The sequence below is a fragment of the Ovis aries genome, chromosome 8 (genome assembly GCF_016772045.2).
Source record: "Ovis aries strain OAR_USU_Benz2616 breed Rambouillet chromosome 8, ARS-UI_Ramb_v3.0, whole genome shotgun sequence".
Classification (NCBI taxonomy): domain Eukaryota; kingdom Metazoa; phylum Chordata; class Mammalia; order Artiodactyla; family Bovidae; genus Ovis; species Ovis aries.
Genome location: NC_056061.1, coordinates 36638305 through 36662747, shown reverse-complemented (window position 1 = coordinate 36662747; position 24443 = coordinate 36638305). Strand labels below are relative to the sequence as shown.

General features: G+C 36.1%; 1 protein-coding gene and 1 non-coding gene across 2 annotated transcripts in view; both read right to left on the bottom strand.

The window, feature by feature from the left end:
• Positions 1 to 24443, bottom strand: part of ASCC3 (activating signal cointegrator 1 complex subunit 3) — a 341266-nt gene that overhangs the window by 47520 nt on the left and 269303 nt on the right. Inside the window, exon 36 of the mRNA XM_027972421.2 lies at positions 24136 to 24270. Within this exon, the coding sequence (XP_027828222.1) occupies positions 24136 to 24270 (135 nt within the window). The remainder of the gene's footprint in view (positions 1 to 24135; positions 24271 to 24443) is intronic.
• Positions 13849 to 13920, bottom strand: TRNAC-GCA (transfer RNA cysteine (anticodon GCA)). The gene has a single exon. It is a non-coding gene; the product is annotated as a tRNA-Cys (tRNA).

The following is a 24443-nucleotide window of genomic DNA, read 5'->3' as shown; positions in this document are numbered from 1 at the left end:
TTATCTGAGTCTGCTGTAAAGGTGTACAAACAAGCAAGAGTCATAATGCAACTATTCTTAAACATTTCAAAGAATTAAAAATGTCAACAAACATTCTTCCTACTTGAACATTATCACTTATTTCTAGCCATCAGTAAACAATTCTGTCAGTCTCTTACTGTCTAAAGATGGAGAAGTTCTATACAATAGGCAAAAATAAGACCCGGAGCTGACTGTGGCTCAGATCATGAACTCCTTATTGCCAAATTCAGACTTAAATTGAAGAAGGTGGGGAAAACCACTAGACCATTCAGGCATGACCTAAATCAAATCCCTTATGATTATACAGTGGAAGTGAGAAATAGATTTAAGGGACTAGATCAGAGTGCCTGATGAACTATGGATAGAGGTTTGTGACACTGTACAGGAGACAGGGAGCAAGACCATCCCCAAGAAAAAGAAATGAAAAAGAGAAAATGGCTGTCTGAGGAGGCCTTACAAATAGCTATGAAAAGAAGAGAAGCCAAAAGCAAAGGAGAAAAGGAAAGATACAAGCATCTGAATGCAGAGTTCCAAAGAATAGCAAGAAGAGATAAGAAAGCCTTCTTCAGTGATCAATGCAAAGAGATAGATGAAAACAACAGAATGGGAAAGACTAGAGATCTCGTCAAGAAAATTAGAGATACCAAGGGAACATTTCATGCAAAGAAAGGCTCGATAAAGGACAGAAATGGTATGGACCTAACAGAAGCAGAAGGTATTAAGAGGAGGTGGCAAGAATACACAAAAATATGCAAAAAAGATCATCATGACCCAGATAATCATGATGGTGTGATCACTCACCTAGAGCCAGACATCCTGGAATGCAAAGTCAAGTAGGTCTTAGGAAGCATCACTACAAACAAAGCTAGTGGAGGTGATGGAATTCCAGTTGAGCTGTCTCAAATCCTAAAAGATGATGCTGTGAAAGTGCTGCACTCAATACTCCAGCAAATTTGGGAAACTCAGCAGTGGCCACGGGACTGGAAAAGGTCAGTTTTTATTCCAATCGCAAAGAAAGGCAATGCTAAAGAATGCTCATACTACCACGCAATTGAAGTTATCTCACACGCTAATAAAGTAATGCTCAAAATTCTCCAAGCCAGGCTTCAGCAATACGTGAACCATGAACTTCTAGATGTTCAAGCTGGTTTTAGAAAAGGCAGAGGAACCAGAGATCAAATTGCCCACATCCACTGGGTCATCGAAAAAGCAAGAGAGTTTCAGAAAAACATCTATTTCTGCTTTATTGACTATGCCAAACCTTTGCCTGTGTGGATCACAATCAACTGTGGAAAATTCTGAAAGAGATGGAAATACCAGACCACCTGACCTGCCTCTTGAGAAATCCGTATGCAGGTCAGGGAGCAACAGTTAGAACTGGACATGGAACAACAGACTGGTTCCAAATAGGAAAAGGAGTATGTCAAAGCTGTATATTGTCACCTTGCTTATTTAACTTCTATGCAGATTACATCATGAGAAACGCTGGGCTGGAGGAAGTACAAGCTGGAATCAAGATTGCTGGGAGAAATATCAATAACCTCAGATATGCAGATGACACCACCCTTATGGCAGAAAGTGAAGAAGAACTAAAGAGTCTCTTGATGAAAGTGAAAGAGGAGAGTGAAAAAGTTGGCTTAAAGCTCAACATTCAGAAAACTAAGATCATGGCATCTGGTCCCATCCCTTCATGGCAAATAGATGGGGAAACAGTGGAAACAGTGGCTGATTTTACTTTTTTGGGCTCCGAAATCACTGCAGATGGTGACTGCAGCCATGAAATTAAAAGATGCTTACTCCTTGGAAGGAAAGTTATGACCAACCTAGACAGCATGTTAAACAGCAGAGATATTAATTTGTCAACAAGTTCCGTCTAGTCAAGGGTATGATTTTTCCAATAGGCATGTATGGATGTGAGAGTTGGACTATAAAGAAAGCTGGGCAATGAAGAACTGACACTTTTGAACTGTGGTGTTGGAGGAGATTCTTGAGGGTCCCTTGAAATGCAAGGAGATCCAACCAGTCCATCCTAAAGGAGATTAGTCCTGGGTATTCACTGGAAGGACTGACGTTGAAGCTGAAACTCCAAACTTTGGCCACCTGATGCAAAGAGCTGACTCATCTGAAAAGACCCTGATGCTGAGAAAGATTGATGGTAGGTGGAGAAGGGGACAACAGAGGATGAGATGGTTGGAAGGCATCACCGACTCAATGGACATGAGTTTGGGTAGACTCTGGGAGTTGGTGATGGACAGGGAGGCCTGGTGTGCTGCAGTCCATGAGGTCGCAAAGATTTGGACATGACTGAGCAACTGAACTGAACTGAATTGAACTGTCTAAAATCAATTCAACAAAACAATGCAAAACAATAAGAAAAATGATCGCCAAGTAAAACTAAACATCTTGGAAAAGATGCATTTTTAAATTAAATCAATGAAAGATTTGCTAGAGAAATCCACTGGCAATGAAAGTGAGGTAGAGTTAGTCTGATTAACATCTGAAGAAAAATATCTAAGAATAATGATACTGTAAGTACTCAAAAGCAAATGATTTCAATATCAAAGTGCTGAAATAGATTATCAGGAATAATGATGATGTCATAAGTGTATTTTTGGAAGAAATTATTTTCTTTAAGAGTGTATGCTGAAAGTTAAACCCGAAGTGAAAAGTATTATATCTTAACATATGATTAGGTTAGAAAAATTGTGTCTTTTGAAAGTTGTGTCAAGACAGTGTGCTTCAAAAAATCACTACAAACAAAATAAATTTGATTCAGCCTTTTTAAGAGTTAGCAAAGATACAAGAGTAAATTGAGATATAAGTTCAAATTCTGTTGAATATAAAAGTAAATGAACTTTTCTCCACAGCTTTTAATTTCATTATTAAGATAACACTTTTTCTTCATTAAACTGTTTTTCCTTCTCCCCATGTACTATGAAATATTAGGCTCTCTTTTAAGCAGACTAGATTTCAGTGGCTTTTTCTATAGACTAGTATCCTCAGTTTTCTAGTACTGCCTCTTCTTTGATTCTTTCAATCTTAGTGCAATGGTGCAACAAGGTTTCCAATTAGCTAGATTTTGAGATATATATAAATTCTGTGCCTTCATAATAATGATTATGTACAAAGCCCTCAATTCCAATTGAGTGATTCTATCTATCTGTATAAAACGTTATGGTAAATCTTTGTTTCAATGGCCTAAAAGTCTTAATACAATTTTCCAAGAGGGAGAACATGAATTTCAAGCTACAATGGGGTATGCTGCTGCTGCTGCTAAGTCACTTCAGTCATGCCCGACTCTGTGCGACCCCATAGAGGGCAGCCCACCAGGCTTCCCCACCCCTGGGATTCTCCAGGTAAGAACACTGGAGTGGATTGCCATTTCCTTCTCCAATGCATGAAAGTAAAAAGTGAAAGTGAAGTTGTTCAGTCGCGTCCGACTCTTAGAGACCCCATGAACTGCAGCCTACCAGGCTCCTCTGTCTATGGATTTTCCAGGCAAGAGTACTGGAGTGGGGTGCCATTGCCTTCCCCGACAATGGGGTACACAGATCTGTATATTTGAATATATAGTAAATATAGTAAGTGCATCACAGAATTCTATCTGGACAGTATCATCATTATTAATACAAACATAAATTTAATTTTTATAAATGATTGTTCATCAGGATAGTTTACCAATATCAAGAAATTAAAACCTACAATGAACGCATTAACAGAATATAGTAGTAAAACTTTTGAAATGAGTCAGTGTTCATATACACCCTTATAAGTTTCAAATGCAAACAAACAAAAAACTCAGTCTCTTCTTGGATGTCTAATCAGCAAACCCATCACCAGGGTTGAGAGTTCAGAAGAAGAAAAGACCTGTGCCACAGCACCTGAAGTGACAAAAAGTCAGCCATACTGCCTGAATGGCTCCTACCAGTAATGGAGAACAGCTCAGGGTATTATTTCAAATGTATTAGATTTTATTGCTTTTTATTCACTAAGTGGTAAGTTCCTTTCCTAAAACTTATTTAAATAGTCCACGGGAACTTTGGATTTATTTGAAATGCAAAAATCTAGGTTCTCAGAGGAAACTGAAATGGCAGCTTGTATATATCCGTGTTCTTAGGAATTGAGGCTTCCCTAGAGGGTCAGTTGGTAAAGAATCTGCCTGCAACACAGGAGACTGGGGTTCGATTCCTGGGTTGGGAAATCCCCTGGAGAAGGGAATGGCTACCCACTCCAATACTCTTGCCTGGGGAATTCCATGGACAGTCCATGGGGTTGCAAAGAGTCAGACACAACTGAGTGATTTTCACTTTCTTTCACCTGTGAATTACTCCATCAAGCAGCAAAATATGCACTGATTAGGAAGAAAAATGAAGATATCCCTAAAATTTACAAAAAATTCTGATCAATTCAGTTCAGTCACTCAGTCATGTCCAACTCTTTGCCACCTCACGGACTGTAGCATGCCAGGCATCCCTGTCCATCACCAACTCCTGGAGCCTACTCAAACTCATATCCATGGCATCAGTGATGCCATCCAACCATCTCAACCTCTGGCATCCCCTTCTCCTCCCACCTTCAATCTTTCCTAGCATCACGGTCTTTTCAAATGAGTCAGCTCTTTGCATCAGGTGGCCAAACAAAGTACTGGAGTTTCAGCTTCAACATCAGTCCTTCCAATGAATATTTAGGGGTGATTTCCTTTAGGGTGAACTGGTCGGATCTCCTTGCAGTCCAAGGGACTCTCAAGAGTCTTCTCCAATACGACAGCTCAAAAGCATCAATTCTTTGGCACTCAGCTTTCTTTATAGTCCAACTCTCACATCCATACAAGACCACTGGAAAAACCATAGCTTTGACTAGACGGACCTTTGCTGGCAAAGTACTGTGTCTGTTTTTTAATATGCTGTCTAGGTTGGTCATAACTTTCTTCCAAGGAGTCAGTATCTTTTAATTTCATGGCTGCAAACACTATCTGCAATGATTTTGGAGCCTCCCAAAATAAAGGACTGATTCAACAGATAATTTCTATTCTCTCTTGAAACAGTATACCTTATGCATGGAGTCCTGCCCAAGGCCACAGGTGTGAGGCCTTGCACCAAGGTGACAGCAGTGGAGCCCACCACCAAGGTCACCTCTGAAGCTAACTGAGCCCCTCTGTAACCACTGCCCAAAGTCCCCTGATCATCACCAGCATGCTTCCTGACCCCATATCAGGCAAACAGCCCCACCCCACTGCTCACATTATAACACCTGAACCATTCACCTAATGCCAACCTTCTAGGGCAAATTTTCTTTGCCTTGAGGCTATAAAAACTGGTTACTAGCTGACCCACTGTTCTAACGGCATCCTGTCCACTCTCGCTGGCCTGTCAGGAGCTGTCGGCCTGCTGCACTTGCAGTGTCCATACTACCTCTGCTCTTTGTTTTTATTAAACTCACTCCTTTCTGCAACTCTGCATCACGAAATTCTTTTCCAATCTGCAATCAGATTGCCATGACAATGTGGAGAGTCAAATGCCAGCTACAGAATTAATGACATGATCCCTGGGTTGGGAAGATCCCCTGGAGAAGGAAATGGCAACCCACTCCAGTATCCTTACTTCGAAAATCCCATGGACAGAGGAGCCTGGTGGGCCATAGTCCATGGGGTTGCAAGAGTTGGACATGACTTAGCGACTAAACCATCTGAAAATATCAATGAAGAAGCTACAGATTTGTGGGGTTTTAGGTTTGGTTAGGAATAGTTTAAACTAGGTACAGTATTTAAATTATATTTTCTTCTGAGTGGGATAGACAACTAACAAGAAGAACTGGTTTATTTGACACAGATTGAGGGAACAATTACTTAAATTTATTAGCAGTCATTACTACTTCAAAAATTATTAACAAATGATTCATCCTAACTCCTCAGTTAATTCTCTAGTCCCTTGGAGACTTGCTTAACTCTCATTATTCCTCTGGCTATTTCTTCATAACTAGAAAGCCTTCCTGACTCTCATTGTGCTTTTGGTAGGAGCCTCTTTCATGAAGTGGTAGTTTTTGCATTTCACTGAATGCTTTTAAAAATGTGTACCTCCTCTTGGACTACGAAATGCTCTTAGTAAATAACAAGATTTGGACTCATTACTAACAAAAGTCCAAAAGTTAACAAAAAGAAAGGTGTGCAAAGTGTGACTAGAGTCAGAGGAGGGACTGATTTTTAAATAAATATCCCAGAACACATGCATGTCATGCTTTCAAAATAAATATTCTGAGAAGTCATAAATTCCTTTCAATAAGCCCTCTGTCATTCAAAACATTTTGAAACATCTTTCAAATGTTTATAATTTATAACTTCAGTCAGAAAGACTTTAGGAACTACACATTATCTTGTAGTCATAATCAACTTCACAACCCCAAATTATACTCTCTGACTTCATCAATCAACTTTAGTCTTCTGAATCTGGGCTTCATATAACTGCTTATCATTTTCTCAAAACAAAAGCAAATGTCCAAACAAGAAAGAACCATCTACTTGGACCCAACACAATCAACAGAAAGTGCCAAGGGCCTGGAAGAAGTTAAAATTTTTTGTCATAAGTGTAGTAAAGGACTTTTAAAGATAAATACTCTTAAGAAGACAATACCTACTGGATAAGTTCTGCTTATTAAAAAAAATGTCACCTAACTTTATTTTGAAGCCTATATTAATTGCTCAAATCTATGAACATACTGATGGATCATATAATAAGATACAGAGAACAGGTGTCACATGGAAATCATATATTGAGAGAATAAAAATAAAACCATTAAAAAATAGACTGACTATACATTAAGGGGAAAAAAAACCCCACCAAACCAACTGTGCCAATTAGATAGCTAGTGCTATATCTTTCTGGTAATATACTTAAGTGGGTATTTTAGGCATCTAAGTTTGAGTCTGCTTTAGGTAGAAAGCTTTTGTTCATGTTTGTAAAATTTAAGCGTTTTGTCATTAACTCAAAAAATTAATTACTTCCTCATATGTAGAGTTACCGGTATTTTGGCTCCAGGACAAACTTGTAAGAAGTTATATTTAAAGACAACAAAGAAAAATAGAGATTTTCAGTACCAGATGTCTGGGAAGATCCCATTTGAATTTGAGCTACTTAAATTTGCAATCATGTATTTATACATCTAACAGAGCTTCTGTTTCCCCCAGAATCAGAAAATTAACTAGCTTTGTAGCATCTTCCTTGATCTGCCACCCGTGCCCTGAGGATTAGAGACTCCACCTGAGCTTGTTTTACAAGCATAACAGAAAAAATTAATCTCTGCTGGCAGCGCTCCCACTGGGATACTGATGAATAATGATATCCCTCTTTTGCTGCCCTCTCAGTCCACTAGAAAAGCCACTCTAACCCAGCAACGTGGAAGCTGCTGAAACCATTCCAGCTGTGGATTAGCAGGCAGTCAAGCATCCATCTGCTCTGTGTGAATCAAAAGAAAGCAAACATGCATTCTTATGGCCAAAGTCATATTCAAACCCCAGAACATCTTATAGGAATATCTATATATACTGACCTACCTACGTTCTTACCTACCTATTCAATCACAGGCAATCTCATGTTGTAAGCTAAATTAACCCAATTTCTCAACTTAGTCTGCATTTCCTTGGTGCTTGAAATGCTGGAAAACAAAGTGTTTAGAGTTTATAAAGTATAGCTCTTAAGTCTGGTATGCATATGGGGCTCATTAACTTGAAATTTAACTTCTATAGTGCAACATGATAATATATATCAGGCATATACACATTTCCAGATTCTCAGATGTAGCAGCCAACTACTTGCTTCAATAAGAAAAGTAAGACTGTTTAATCAGTTTCTAACAAAGTGCTTCACAGAGAAACCTTTGATTTTACTTGGCTTTATTTTACTGACACAATGATGTAGTGGTTATCTGTGGACATCTGCCTGCATTAAAACCAAAAGAACCATTGCTTTTGGTCTACAAATAGCAAATTCAGTTTATCAGGACTCTATCAGCTCTTTTTTAATGAGCCCTCTAGCATTTTAACATATCCATAATGTAATGATGACTGATGTTTATAAAGATAGCTTCAAGACTCTGAAAGATCTTTATAGATCTTCTGAATGATCAAAGAAACATTTTTTCAGCACAGTTCTAAGAGTATTCTATGGTATTAAAGTTCTTTGAATTCGGAAACCTGTATAAGACATATATTTAGAAATTTTATTAACAAAAATATTTTAAATAATCATCACAGCATATTTCCATTCTATAATAATAATAAAAAAAGAAAAAAAAAAAGCCCCACTCTGCTTTTAAGCTATATCCACACAATTTTAGTGTGGTCTCAAGTGCAATTAACTCTTTTTTCCTTTTTCCCTGATTTTACTTGGAATTCACTGTTTATTTCTATGTCTTACTGATTCTTTCCTCTCTCATTTCTCTTCCTCCTTCACTGACAAAAAATAACTAAAAGAAGTTCAAGGTTATAACCCTTTCTGTGCTCTCCGTCCAGCAGAGCAGCACACTGCCAGCTCAGTCCCTGGTTCTGCAAGACACTTTATTTGTTCATCTGTCAGCAGGAGATGACACCTGTTTGGCATTTGTCTTACAAATTTGCTGACACTGTTTAATAAATAACAGAAAATACCCACAGAGTTTGGATGGAGGACCCATGTTTTAATAGGCTGAAGAGAGTATATGTAGAACAATTCTCTGTTGCCAATGGAAATCTTTAACATCCTTAGAACAGATTATAGTGCTTCTGCCAAACTGCATTATTCTTCAGAATTACATACAAAATAATGACTAGAACATACGAACATGTAGAATTTGTGTATCTGAGGAGACTGACATTTGTACATTTTTCTTGCCTTTCAGGTTCTTTCGTATTGTGTTTTCTGTTTTTAAAGCAAAGTGAGTTCTAACTTTCTGACATAATCAAACTTCTGAGACATGCTTAAGTGCTATTGGATTGTCAGCTGGAAAACATTGTGAAATAAGTGAAGTTCTTTTCTAGGAGAATGTGATGTTAAAATAAAATGCAGATGGTATGAATAATACTACCGTAATAAAGACCATCTCGATGCATTTTATTTGGTAGTAATGATGACTTTTTAGAATACATGTATGTATAAGAATGGGGCACATCCATTTCTTTGGGTTGAGAAATCAAAAGATATTCAGCTTTTAATGTATCTCTGGAGAGGAAATTCCTCTAGGCTTCTGCCATATGTATAATGGTTCAGCATAAAAGTATTTTTTAGTCCTCACAGTGGGAAAACTATAGTTTGCTGAGAATTATTAATCACTAGTTAGGTGTTTTTCTTGAAAGAGCTTTTCAAAACTATGCAGTTAATCAGTAAGTTATCCTCTATTGTCTAACAAGGCAAGCTTTATAAATATCTCCATACGAGAATTCACCTATAAGGATATATGAAAACAAATAGAAACAAAACCCATGTTTTCTGTTGCTTCTCTTTCAAAAACTTGGCATAAGCAATTATAAATTATTCTTAAAGAGATAGTGAATTTTGAAAAAAACTTTGGCAGGTTTTTTTCCCCTACTATAAGCAATGCTGTGATGAACATCTGTGTACATATATTTTGACTTGTTTCCTTGTTTCATAGATTCCTAGAAATGGAATTACAATGCCACAGATCATAAACTTTTAAGAGTTCTTTTTTTTTTTTTTAAACTTTGATAGATATCAAATTTCTTTCCAGAAAGTTTAAGTCAATAAAAACTCTATTTGGCAGTGTCTGGGAATGCTGCAGCTCACAGCACACTCACCATCAATGGGTATTATCCTTCTTGAATTTCTAACAATTTAATAGGCTGAAAAGATTGCTGTTTCTTGTTTCAATCAATATTTTCTTATCACTGAGAAGTCTGAGGGCTTTTAAAAAATTTGTTAAGACTGAATTTATTTTTCTGCAAGTTGTTACTTAATGACCTCTTTTCATTTTATAATTGGAGTCATCGTGGTTGCTTTTTTCAATTTTTTTTGATTTGAAAAACTAAAATATATTATAATGACAAATATTAATGCTTTAAAAATTTTATAGACATGCATATATTTTATAGTTTATAAAATATAAAAATCCATTCATTTTCTTTATAATTTTTTCAATTCCTTTGCCCTTTGCTTCTTCCCCTCTCCCTCTTTGAAATTTAAACATTATTCTTGGCTTTAATCTTTAATCTGACTTTTATTCTGGTATGTGCTATGAAGTCAGAATCGAATGAATATTTTTCCAAAATGTTATACAATTTACCCAACAATATCTGTTGAATACACTGCCCCTTAACCAATGATTTTTTGGTGCTTTCTTTGTATTTGGTTAGTGCGTCACACAGATTAAGTGGGCTGGTCTTGACCAATGTATGAAAACTATCCTGGCTGAGGTGGGGAGGGAGGCACACTAGGCATATGGAGCAGCAAGAGCTCCACAGAGAGGCTAACGGGAGAAAGGTGAGGCACAGCTGAAGATGGAGGCTACTTCTACTCCAGTCGGTACTAGAGCTAGGCTCTGAAGAGTCTCATATGGCATGGTAAGGAATCTGAATTGATAGTATAAGGTTTTTGTTTTATTTCATGTTTTCATTTATTTTGGCTGTGTTGGGTCTTCACTGCTGTGCATGGGCTTTCTCTAGCTGCAGTAAGCGGGGCTTCTCATCATGGTGGTTTCTCTTGTGGAGCACAGGCTCTAGGTGTGAGGGTCCTAGAGTGCATGGGCTGCAGTAGTTGCAGTAAAAGCGCTTAGTTACCCTGTGGTGTGTGGAATCTTCCTGGACCAGGGATTGAACATGTGTCCCCTGCATTGGCAGGCAGATCCTCACCACCAGACCACCAGGGAAATCCCTTATAAGGTGTTTCTGAATAGGAGAGAATAATGATGTTTGTTCTATATAGCTATGGTTTATATAAATTATAATAAATCAATTACTAGAACTTATCAATATTAAAATATTAATATTAATGAAAACTAGCAATATTAGATATGAATGATTACCATATGGCAGGTAATCTATTGATTGAGGCTTTACACATATTCTTTTATTTAATCTTCTTCTTCATTTTACAGAGGAGCATGGAGCTTGGAGAGATTAAGTGACTAACCCAAGGTCACATAGCTAGAAAATGACAGAGTCAGGTCTGTGTGACTCTAAAGCTCATGTTCTTAATAACTAGACTTTCAGCATACTCTAGACATGCTGGTACAGCTTACACTTTTAAAATAGTTAATATCAAACTAGAATTACTTCTTAGACATAGGCCTCTTCCTTTCTTCAAAGCAGGGACTGCATCTTCATTAGCATTGTCCGCTTGCACCTAACACAATAGGTGCTATGTAAATATTTGCTAGTCTGTTGAAAATGTGTATTTAAGAATATCTGTAGGACAGTAACAGGCATAGAACAGAAAAGCTTCCAGATAAGAGAAAATGAAGGACAAGCAAGAGAAAGTATAACTAGCAAGGAAGGCAAAGAAGAAACTGAAGTACAGGAAGGAAGAGATTAGAAAAGTGCAGAAAATAAAGGTACAGTCATTTATTTCCTCATCAGAAATCAAAATGAAACAATGCTTTATCTGTGTATCAAAAACACTAATTTTTGAAAAGCTGAATTTAGCAAGTACCGAGACTTTAATATGGTCCCGTTTCCCAAGCTTCATGTTAAGCAATGTAATATTTACCTAATTATTCAGGAAGAGAAACTACTATATATCATAGCCCAATTGAGAGCTGGAATGACTAATGAACTATTAACATATTAAATTGACCAGAGCTTTAACTGCAATTGAATGAAGAAAATTTCTTCAGATGAATATATGCTTAATAAAATGGCCAATTTGGTTTGCCTGATTTTTCTGTCAGCCAGGTTCCAGTGGCTTTCTGGCTGTTTTACAGCTTTCTGCTTAGTCCCAAAAGAAAGGACATTTTTCTTACTAATATAGCCTCCTCATAGATTTCAAGCCAAAGCTTCTAATTCAACGAAGTGCTAATCCATTTGCAAAGCATCTTAGTGAAGGAGTAATCACCCAGCCATAATCACTATTACGAATCATAATTACTTTATGATTTTTTCTAATTACTAAGTGGTTTTTAACAACTATGAATAGATGAGTGCTCTTAGGAGCACAGACATTGGTCTGGAAGCCAGGGTAATGTCTCATTAAAGAACCGCAGTGCTTTTTTATTTGGAGGTAGGATAATGTGGCAGTAGGGAATCATTACTTTTACAGACTTTGTCATTCCCCCACGGTAGGCTAAAACCTAGAGCCATGGCCTCAAGTAAAACGTTAACCTGGGGAGAAAGGCAGAGGGAACAAGGGAATAGGGGTAGAACAATCTAGGAGGGAAAACTCAGAAAATGACACTGTGATCCAGAATGCCAAGATCTTTCAAATGAAATCACCATATGTTCCTGAAGAAAAAAAAAGGAATATCTTACAGGAAAAAAAAAAATGAACATTTTGGCCAATCTGATAATAATGTTACATCACTCTTTTGATCAAAATTCCTCCAATGGCTTCTCTTAACACTTGAGATAAGCTCCAAACTCTTCAGCCAGGCCAAAGACACCTCAGCCCTGCCCTGCCCACTCTTGCCAACCAGCCTTTCCTGTTGTTCCCTGACAAGTAGCTCATGACCTTTCCATTTGCTATTTCTTCTGCCTAGAATTTTTTCCCCCAAGGCTTTCTCATGAGTTTTCTTTCATGTTACTCAGTTCGCTGTTCAAATATCATGTGCTCAGAAAAGTTTTCCTCAATTGTTCTATGAAGAACAGGCTTCTCTATTATCTTCAGACTCCTGCCTTATTTTTTTTAAACTCATTTATAAACTTTTGAATTTATATGTTTATTTGTTAACTTGTTTGTTTTCTAATTTCATTATGAAGTTCCATAATTACTGGAACTTCATCAGCCAGTGTGAAGGAGTGTGAAGGATCCATAATTATTGGAACTTCAGTAATTCCAATAATGTTGAAGTTCCATAATTATTGGAACTTCATCAGCCAGTGTATAAGTGTGAAGGATCACACTTTACATCAGTGTGCTGCAGTATACTCCATGCCTGGAACATAGTGTGTCCTCAGTAAATATGACTAAATACAAGAATAGCTAACACTAAGTACTGCAGATGAGCAAATGAGCACTGTTCTCTTCTTTGCCTATATTAACTAATTTAATCTCCCCAATAATTCCATGAGATACTTATGGAGGTGATACCACAGAAGTCACAGCTTTGGAATCACTCTTTAATTGAACTATAGGTTCTTTTCTTTAAAATACAATGACTATAAAAAGAAAAATTCAGAAGAATTAATGGACAAGAAACTGTCTTTTGAGAAAGTGACCAGGATATATAAATCTCTTGTTCTGTTGCTAAGTCCTGTCCAGCTCTTTTTGTGATCCCAGACTCCTCTGCTCATGGGATTCCCATGCAAGATACTGGAGTGGGTTGACATTTCCTCCTCCAGGGGATCTTCCCAACCCAGGGATCAAACCTGCGTCTCCTGCATCAACAGGTGATTCTTTACTGCTGAGCCACAGACTAAATAATGGCTAATGTATGAGGGCTAGTAGAGTCTGATGACAACCAATGAGATTAGAGAACAATTCCTTAGTTGTTAAGTGTAAAGAAATATGGCCAAAATCAACAAACAAATAAAAAAAAGGGTAACTGTACTGTTTTCATTAAGTGAAGTGAAGTTGCTCAGTCATGTCCAACTCTTTGAGATTCCAGGGAGTGTAGCCCACCAGGCTCCTCCATCCATGGGATTTTCCAGGCAAGAATACTGGAGTGGGTTGCCATTTCCTTCTCTAGGGGATCTTCCCGACCCAAGGATCGAACTTGGGTCTTCTGCATTGCAGGCAGACGCTTTACCATCTGAGCCACCAGGGAAGCCCCTTAAAAATCCCGTCAAACTTACAAAAGTAATATTTTCTATAAAGCAAGATTCAATAAAATAAGAAGATGGCTACTATAACAACTTGCTCTTAAGTTATATCACACATTAGGATACACTTTAACACACTATTTTTATAACTAGAGAGTTTATAAAAAGTTTATCTGAAACTGTGTTAATGCAGTTTAAAATTATTTTTTAAAGCACATAGTGTTTCTATTGTGTTTCTCTATACTATTACATAAAGAAAAAGTCTGGCATGTTAGTTAATGTAATGAGCTGTGTATCTCTCTCTACACCAAGGAGTATTTCTATGGCGACTTTTTAAAAATTCCATGTTTCCAAAACAACGTAATACCGAAGGACTCTGAATTATACCAATAGGGGGCTGGGAAGGATATTTAATTTTTCTTTTGTTCTATTACACAGAAAATGATACTGTATACATAATACAGTATACTAAATGATACAGATACTAAATAAAGTATATTTAGTTGGCTTTAAGTATCGGCAATGATCACACTTATTTACTTACTTGGCTGCTTTGTGAAAATAAAAGGGAATACTTCAGCATTATTTCTATTGGGAAGATATTTAGGACAGGAACCATGCACCTAATCAACACTATTAACTGAGGATGGAGCTAGCATAGGTTTTTGAACTGCTCCACCTGCTGGACCAATGAAACCCTAATCATAATTTCAGAGTATTTACATTTTACTGGGATGAAATTAGAAACATTTTGAGCCAAAACTAATTTCTAGCATATGGAAATTATATTTTAAAATGTTTTATTCACTATTAAAATTTCTATTTATTTTTCACTCTTCTAAATTAACTCTTCTAAATAATGCTCTACTTACTCAAAGTAGAATGAAGTGACAAATGGTTAGAATTTAGGGAAGAGATTTTATCCTTGGATAGACAATAACCTTCAATCTCATTTTCATTACATTTTTATTTCCCAGTGTCATTGCATGTGTACTGACAATTCTAGTTATGATATCATTAAGTTAAGCAGCGAGTTACTACCAATGATAAAACTATATTCAAAACCAAATTAACAATGATTTACTTTGCCAAGTGATTAATGACAGGGTTCCCTGAAAAGCAGACTACCCTGGAGTTTTATAAATATGATTTAATTAACATGAAACTACTCAAGATTTTATTTGTAATTTAAAAATATCTAAGTGGAATCTCCTTTTGCAAATGCTTTTAACATGACCCCCAGGAGCTCGGTGATCCAATCCTGCCCCTAGGCCAGGCTAGTAACTTGGACTTTTGAGGACAATGTCAGCAACTCTTCTGCCATGAATGCCATAGGCAGGACTGAACACTCTCTGTGCAGAGACAAAACTATCTGGAGCAGCCCTAGCAGCAGAGACAGACATACTCAGCACAAGCCTAGTCCTTTGTTTTTATTAGGTTCTTTGGGCTCTTGTACAAATATCCTTAAAAGACATAGCTCTGTCTTCTATTTCCTTGGTATTCCCCCAAGAGTGCTGAGTATTAGCTAGAACACTTTGCAAATCTTAACTGTTGTTGATAAGCCAGAAGTATTTTTTATAGACAGCTTAGGATAAGAAGGTTAATAGTACGTCCATTTTTTATACCTAAAAAAATTACATATATACACATAATTATAATATTATATGTATAATAAGTATATATGTAATTATACACACACACACACACACACACACACACACACACACACAGACATACACACACCTTTTTATATACCTTGGGCTTCCCTCATGGCTCAGAAGGTAAAAGAATCTATCCGCAATGCAGAAGACTCAGGTTTGATCCCTGGGTTGGAAAGATCCCCTAGAGAAGGGAATGGCTATCCACCCTAGTATTCTTGCTTGGAGAATTCAATGGAGAGAGGAGCCTGGAGGGCTACAGTCCATAGGGTCACAAAGAGTTGGACACGACTGAGCGACTAAATTATTTTTTTTATATGCTTTGCTTTGTAAATTTTAATAAAAGGGCAAAATAAGATTCAAGAAGATGAAAAAGAAAGTGCTCAATACAAAACCCAGCAAAGGGGAAAAAAAGAGAAGGGCATTTAAAAGGTTGCTGGGGGATAAGAATTCTAATTTCAGTTCTGCCCTTTGGGAGCAGTTTTTGTATTATTTTTTTCTGTACAGATTTCTGTCATCTCGAGCAAAACTGGGTCTCTGATGTTTGAAAACATGAGAAAGTTAAACTAGGTGATAATGAAAGAAATATTAAAGCTATTCATACTTTGGTATCTAAACTCATTTCTTAGTTAACAACCCTATTTAATCACCAACATTTGGAATTCCAGTAATTGTTAGTTGTTATTCTGTGGGAGAGAATAACTGAAAGCCAAAGAGTAACTTGAAAAAAAAAGGATAAAAAATTTAAAACAGGTCAAATTTAAGGTAATATTACAAATACATTTTAGGCTCATCAGAACATCATTAGCTTAAAAATCATTAGAGGAATCTACCACATCACAACAGATCTATCTGAGAAATGAAAGTTTTCACCAGGAAAACTTTACTTCAGTTTTTTCTGAGCTAAGAAAACCTTGCAAGTGTGGAAAGCTAGGAAGAAGCTAAGGAAATAACAGAGAATAGGGAATGTCTCAAGGGAAAGAGACCAAGAGAAGTAGACAGATACCTTTTTTTTTTTAAAGACATCTGCCATCTGTGCCTCTCCCAAAGATGCCAACCAGCTCCCCAGACTGAAGGTTAGGGAAGCTCTCCTCACGAACCCTGGAAGACATCCCATTAGGTTTCCCCACTAAGATGAGAAAGAGTAGCAGATGGGATCCTGCGATTGTCAGGAGGTTATTTGGAAATGGAAGGCCATGAGGTTGGTGATGTTCACTGTTACTCAGTTAACCTTTCCTCCCTTTCATTCTTCCTTTAATGAACTCTCTAATTTTACATGTGTGGTTCCTTACCAATGGTGTTCATATACGGCTTGTCCTTTTTATTTATCACATTTAAAACTTCTTCCTGAGGAAAAAAACTCTTATTCATTTTTCCAAGTTTATAAGAAAGATACGTTTGTAATTTTCAACCAAAAGATCTGTGGTTGTGTCCCAAAGAGAACAAAAATTTAAGCATTAAAGATGTTGTATTACTGAAAATATTCTCTATATGGGCAAAGAAAGAACCAGTATGTTTTAAAAGAAAGCAGTGCAGAGAACTGTCAAACCTGGAAATTTATTAATATATCAAAATTTTATCGCTTTGGAGCTTTCCTAAATTTGGAAAGGTTCAATTTTACATTAACACATGAAGCCCATAATTTTAGTCAAAATCCAAGGCTTCATGGAAAAATGAGAATCTTACAAGTTTTCAAATTGGATATTTGATATATAATCTCATGTCTCAGTGTAGTCACTAGAACCTTAACAACTAAGTATATCTTTTTAAAAACAATCTATTGAAAATTTAAAATGTGTTACTTTCAGGTATACAGCAAGATGATTCAGTTATAAACATAATTCATTCTTTTTAAGATTCTTTTCTCATATAGGTTATCACAGAATACTGAGTAGATGTCCCTGTGTTGTACAGTAGCTATTTGTTGGTTACCTATCTTTTATGTGTGTAGGTTCATCTCAGGCTCCTGATTTATCCCTCCCTGCCATGTTTCCTCTTTGGTATGCCTGTGTTTGATATCTGTTAAGTCTGTTTCTGTTTTGTAAATAAATTCATTTGTTTTATTTAGATCAGAATACATTTGGGGCATATTTTGCTTTCTTTCAAAACTATTAACACTATAGCAAGCATATTATAAAAAATTCACTCAAATTTCCCCTAACTTTGAAATCTCTTCATTCTATTCCTCTGTTAAAACCGGCTCCTTCTAAAACTCCACTGCACATATCAGATCACAATCCATTATTTGCCATGATGACAGGCATTTTCTACTCTACTTGGTTGTCAGTGCCAACATCATTAAGAGATTCTTCAAATTACTTTTTAAAGGTCCTTTTCCCTCAGGATTTTCACTTATATCTAATTAGACTACTTACTCCATGCCATGTAATCCCTGTTGCCAAAACTGCTAAATGCTTCAATAAGTAGGAGGAGGGCATCAATGGAGCAAGACAGATGTAATGTCATTGGTTAACAATAGAAGTGTGAAGCAGCTGCCTTAATTATGAAGCTTATTAATTCATGGTGTTAGAAAAAAACTTGGCAAGAGTTCTTATAAAGTACCTAACCTTTCCAAATAGCATCATATTGCTTAAAACTTAAAATATACACTTTCAATAAGGAATGTTGAAATAATTATTTTGCCAGTAATTAACATCTGCATTTAAAACCTATAAGTCTACGTTACAAGGTCACACATAATTTTAAAAGTAATTCTGCTTCTTAACTGACTTTTAAAAAGTATCTACCATCACATTTCAGTACTTAAAATTTTTTTACAGTTGGAATTAAATCATAGAATAAGGATAAATTATGTCTAAGAGAGGAAGTAAGGAGCAGGGAAAAGAGTTCTAAACAGCTACTTCATATAAAACCTGGGGAAATTTGAAATATCCTCATCAAACATCAGTAGCATTCTCTACATAATATTAACATTTACCACGAAGTGTTTGAGTATTATAAATAATGTATATTAAATGCCTGGCATGCTGTAGGCACTTCATAAAAGGTAGTTGGTATAATTATTTAATGAATATATTGAAAAGACAAGATTCAAATAAATGGGGTTGCTATCATAGAATAAGTGAAGAGAAATAGTCTCAATATAATCTTCAGTTTTACACCTAGATTATTTTACTATTTTTACTATCTTTACTCCTTACAGAATATTTTACTATCATTTAAAGACAAAAAAAAAAAAGACAATGACATCTAAAAATGTAAGCCAGAAAACAGCTCAATTTCTTAGGAAGAAGATAGGCGAAAATGGGATTTTCAAAAGAGGTGTTAGTAGAGAAAAAAACTTTAGTGGGAGTGTGTTTTCTTTTTAGGTGTTGACTAAAACAAAAGATTTATATTTAATAAAGTTATAATTAACTGGAATTAGTTCTTGAGTGTGTAACAGACTGTCAGATTCAGAGAAACAAATACCACCTCATTTCCCCCATATATTCTGAAGGATAAAAAATAGTCCAAGTATCTGGTGAACCCAGAGAAAAATACCATACAGATGATACATTTTTATCTAAGCCTCATCCTTGAATGATCAGCATCTACCATACCAAATATGATATGCAAAATTCCATCTTCTCTTTTAGTTCTGTTAGTAGTTTTATCATTTGTAAATATTTTCTAATCCTTTTTGAATCTATAGATTTTTGGCCTACATTATATTTGTCAAGTGAAGTAATAAATTCTCTGAGTTTATTACCTGCAAGATCAGATGGAGCTTCCTATTAATTATGAAAGTTATCTGTGTTCACAATCTATTCTTACAGTTCATGATTTTAATATTTGTTAACTGATTCAAAGCCTTTACCTCTTTAGACTGAAATGCTCCAATCATATACTTTCCATCATTGGAGCAGCTCTCCCGGGCCCATTCAAACTTTATCCATGATGTTCTTTTGATGTGTGGCCAGCAGAAATGTATATAGCAAATCTTATGCACAGGAAGAGATTAACTTGAAGGAAGAATACTGTATCCTATTTTGTTTTTAGAGACTCTTTTTCATGGTGGACAATATTTTGCTGTGATTCTTGGAGTATCACATTGTGCTGGGGACCTTAGTCAGGAGCACACCTAAGTCTATCATAATTTATTTCCATGCCCATAGTTTATCTGTGCATTAAGACACACATACACAGAGTTTGTCACTAATGTTCACTATTCTATCTCATGCCCCTAGAAAGAGCCTTATACATTATCGGCATAAAGTAAGTATTTTTTGGATGAATCAGTATATAGTCTGTGGGTAGAAATGTGACTGATGGAATTTAATATGGACTTGAATAGAGTAAAATATTAAAGATAAACATCCAAATTATACATATTTCATCACATGCTTAAAATATTTAATTTCATTTAGCCTAGCTCTACTATTTGGAAGAGTTCAGTTTTCATCTTTAAACTCATCCTTTGTCAAAAGGGTGATATTGTCAATATACTAAATGCTATTCTGCAAAATACCAGGCTGACCCTAACCAGCCTACTGACAGAGGAAAGGACAAAAAGGACAGAATTCAGAAGACAGGGTACACATGTACCTAAATGTTAGGGATTTTTTAAAACCAAACCTGACAACTGTTTGGTATGGAACACTGGTAGAGGGAAATTTTAGGGGCCAAAAACACTGTGAAAGGAAGCATACCATGAGATGATCTGATTCTATGGCTTTCTCTTTTTAGTTTTGAAAGAAAAACTATTGGCAATAAAATTGTGAAAGCGTGAAAATGTAGTCGCTCAGTCATATCTGACCCTTTGCGATCCCACGGACTGCAGCCCGCCAGGCTCCTCTGTCTGTGGAATTCTCTAGGCAAGAATACTGGAGTGGATTGCCATTCCCTTCTCCAGAAATGAAAGTTGCTCAGTCATGTTCAACTCTTTGCAACCCCATGAACTATACAGTCCATGGAATTCTCCAGGCCAGAATAGTGGAGTGGGTAGTCTTTCCCTTCTCCAGGAGATCTTCCCAACCCAGGGATCTTCCCAACCCAGGGATCGAACCAGGTCTCCTGCATTGCAGGTGGATTCTTTACCAGCTGAGCCACAAGGGAAGCTCAAGAATACTGGAGTGGGCAGCCTATTCCTTCTCCAGAAGATCTTCTTGACCCAGGAATCGAACCAGGGTCTCTTGCATTGCAGGTGGATATTTTACCAACTGAGATATCAGGGTTCATGTGTTTTTAAATGCCTGGTAAAAGTCAATGAATGTTTTAATATTCTTTTTTCATTCTATGGATACCTTCTAGTTTGTTTTCTCTGCACAAACAATAATCACATTGGAACATAATTAGAACACCTAAAATAAAAATCTTAATGAACATAATTTCTGCATGTAATTTAACCGAAAGTTAAATACAATATGTAGCCTAAAAAATGAGAAAACTTTATGCACTGCCAAAGTTAAACTGATGAAAATGCTACAGTGAATTCAAAGTAATGCCCAAGAGAATAGAAGCTTTTCAGTTGTGATCTTTTCAGGAATACTAAAAATTCCTCCTAAAAATAATTAAATTTTAAAAATAAAAAAGTTTGAAAATGACTTTAGAAACATTAGTGACGGTATCTAAGTAAAAGAAGATGCTGACAGCAAATAAATTACAATACTGTGTTGTTCAAAAACATAAGGTGACATTATTAAACACTATAAAAACAAAACAGTGCTGGTAGACAAGATTTCACACACACTGTTTTTCTTTGCCTTCCTGTGTTTGTCATACTCTCCTCTATAGCTCCGCTTGACCACTTCTTTCTCCTTGTTTCAAAACCACAAGGAGATTTAATATGCAGTTTTGGAAGTGATAATGAAACTATGTTGAGACTCACTTAGGAATCTCACGTGTGGCCACAGAATAATATTTAAAAACACTTCTCATTGAAAGAATGATTTCTAGAAATTGCATTATAATTACTTCAGACACAATCCTGATTTATTATTTAATGTTTCTCTGTTATACTTATGTTCTCGTATACATAGAGAATAGTTTCTGAACAAGAAATTAGCAAAAAAGCAGTACCTACAGATCTCCTTTTCCTACATTTGAGTCCTATACTCCTGATGCCCCAACATCTTCACTCAAAAAGAGGGCTAACTTAAATATTACAGACTTAGTTAGATACTACCGAGCAGAAGCTGAGAGTTTCCTGGATCAAACACCATAGGATGAAGACACTGTATCATTGTTGCTGTGGAGATCATTAAGGGGGTTTGCTGAACAACATCTACGTAAATATACTGTAGTTTACTTTAAATACATTTGCAGATGATCCGTTTTCCTTATTATTCACAAAAGAGTTGACTCTATTTTAATAAAGCTATACCAGGAGATTAGCATACGTCAGTTTAGGCAGTGTGATACTGGAAAGAAAAAGGATGCTGAAAGGATGTGAACAGACCACTTGTTTTGATCAATGTCTTTTTATGTAAAAGACAAAAGAGAAAAATGATTGAATTCCCTTGGTACTATATACATTTGTGGTAGTAGGTGGTTTGATCCCTGGATCAGGAAGATCTCCTGGAGGAGGGCATGTCAACCCACTCCAGTATTCTTGCCTGAAGAATATCATAGACAGAGAAATCTGGCAGGCTACAGTCCATGTGGTTGCAAACTGGTGGATCCAACTGAAGCAACTAAGCATGCATGCACAAATCGTGGGTGGAAGAGGATACAGAATGTAAGAGGTATATGGTATTCACAAACCTTTATGGAAACAATATGTACCTAGTCTTAACAGGATATACTTTAGACCTCCCACCTCAGCATTTTCCACCTCACTCTGGGTGTGTGTGTGAGAGAGAGAGACGAACACACACACACACACATACACGCACACAGGAGAGGCAGAACAGGGTAGTGGTTAAGAACTTATACTAAGGTGCTAGACTGCAAACTACTCACTGGATGTGCAACCTTGGACAAGTTGGTTAATCCTTAAAACATGAATAATAATGAGATTTTATCAATTTCAAATTAGTGACTGCTGTTAGGATTAAATGTTTATCAATGTGAAGTTCTTAGAATAGTGTCTGGCACATGAAAAGTGCTCAAAGGTGTTATCTATTATTATGTGTTTCCAAGCACTTTTAAATACTAAATTAGGCAAATACATCAATGTAGGTAAATATGAAAGAAACATTATATTCTTAAACCTAATAGATTTTAAGATGCTGGCTGAAATTAACCATTATTTTACTGTCTTTCCCCTAATTTTGTTTTTATGAATCTGTCTAGAAAATGATAAAAAAATCTTATTCTTAGAAATCTAAAAGAAATTCTTAATTAAAAAATATTCTTATCTCAGAAATGAGTTAATTTGACAAAAAATAATTTTTTGATAGCTGTCTCATATACTTTATTTTTTATTTTTTTTGTCTCATATACTTTAATCCTCCTCTCATTTCTATAGCGCAAACAATAGGAAACTGATTTATACAGGATCCATCCACCCATCCATCAATTCGTTAGCAAATATTTTCTGACTCATTACATTGTATGTGGCTCTGTAACACACAAGAAAGCTATACCCTAGTTTCTCAAAGGGAAAAAGCTGAAACATTGGAAAATTGTGAGGATACTGACGTCTATTGAGAATGATAAAGCAATATGAAAGGTAGGAAAAAAGCTAATAAGTAAGTGAACTACAGCAGACTCGGTGACTTTATAAGAGAAGAGCCTTAAAGACATTATAGTCCAAGGGGTCTTAATGTTTTAAAAAAGTACCAACATACCTGAGGGGTAAAATACAATATCTGCTGCTGCTGTTCAACCACTAAGGTGTGTCCAACTCTTTGTGACTGCATGACCTGCAGCACGCCAGGTTTCCCTATCCTTCACTATCTCCTGGATCCCAACCAATATGCCAACAAAGTTTTATGGTAAATTATTATACATAAAGTCAACAAAGAAAAAAAATAATACATATATAATAAGCAGGAAAGACGTGAAGAAGATACCACTAACAGTAATTTTAACTCCAATATTAAATTTAGTTCACAGATTCCTGGCCAAAAAAAAAAAAAAGCAGAGTATAATTTGTGAAAAAGCTGACTTCATATTTTTTTCTTGAAAGGGAGGGATGGGAGGAGTTAACTTTTCTGGCATTAATTCTAAGAGAACTTAATCAAGTGAATCCTTATGTTAAAAAACTTCAGCAATATCATGGATTCCACAGAATTCCTCAAAAAAGCAACAAGAAAAGCTTTCAACTATAATTCACAAAGCTTATTATACTGAAGGATAGGGTAATCACCTGGCTGCTGAGGACAGCCTAGTTTATAACTATTATCCTGGCTTAAATATTAATAGTGCCAGATTCCATTCTCAGGCTGACTCAAATTTGGATGATAAATTACGTGGTCATCTTATCCATGGGGAATTTGGCCCAGATATATTGCTTTGTAGTGATCTTGTTTGACAGAGCAACAAACTTCATAACGTTTCTGCCAAGTCTCAAGAGGAACTAGAAGGCAACAGTTTAAGACTCAAATTAACAGAGAAGGTATAACATATATAAAATATAATCCCTTTATATGAAAAACAATGCAATAATATGAAACTCACACTTAGAATTGAAAGCAATTCTTCAGTCCCACATTCAGGTTTTAAACGCTCCTTGAACATTTTAACTGTTTGGTGCTTCAAATAGTAATAAGAGGCAATGCGGCCATATGTCAGAGGCTCAATGCTCCGATTATCCTATTTAAGAAGAAAGATAAAGTAATGTAAATAGAAAGTACAATAAATATATTCATAATATTAATAATTCATACTGCACGTTGCTATTACAACATTTCATTACAGTTTTTGACTATCATTAGCAAAAGCCCTATTGTTAGAAAGCTGGGCAATCTTTTCAGTTGGAATGTATA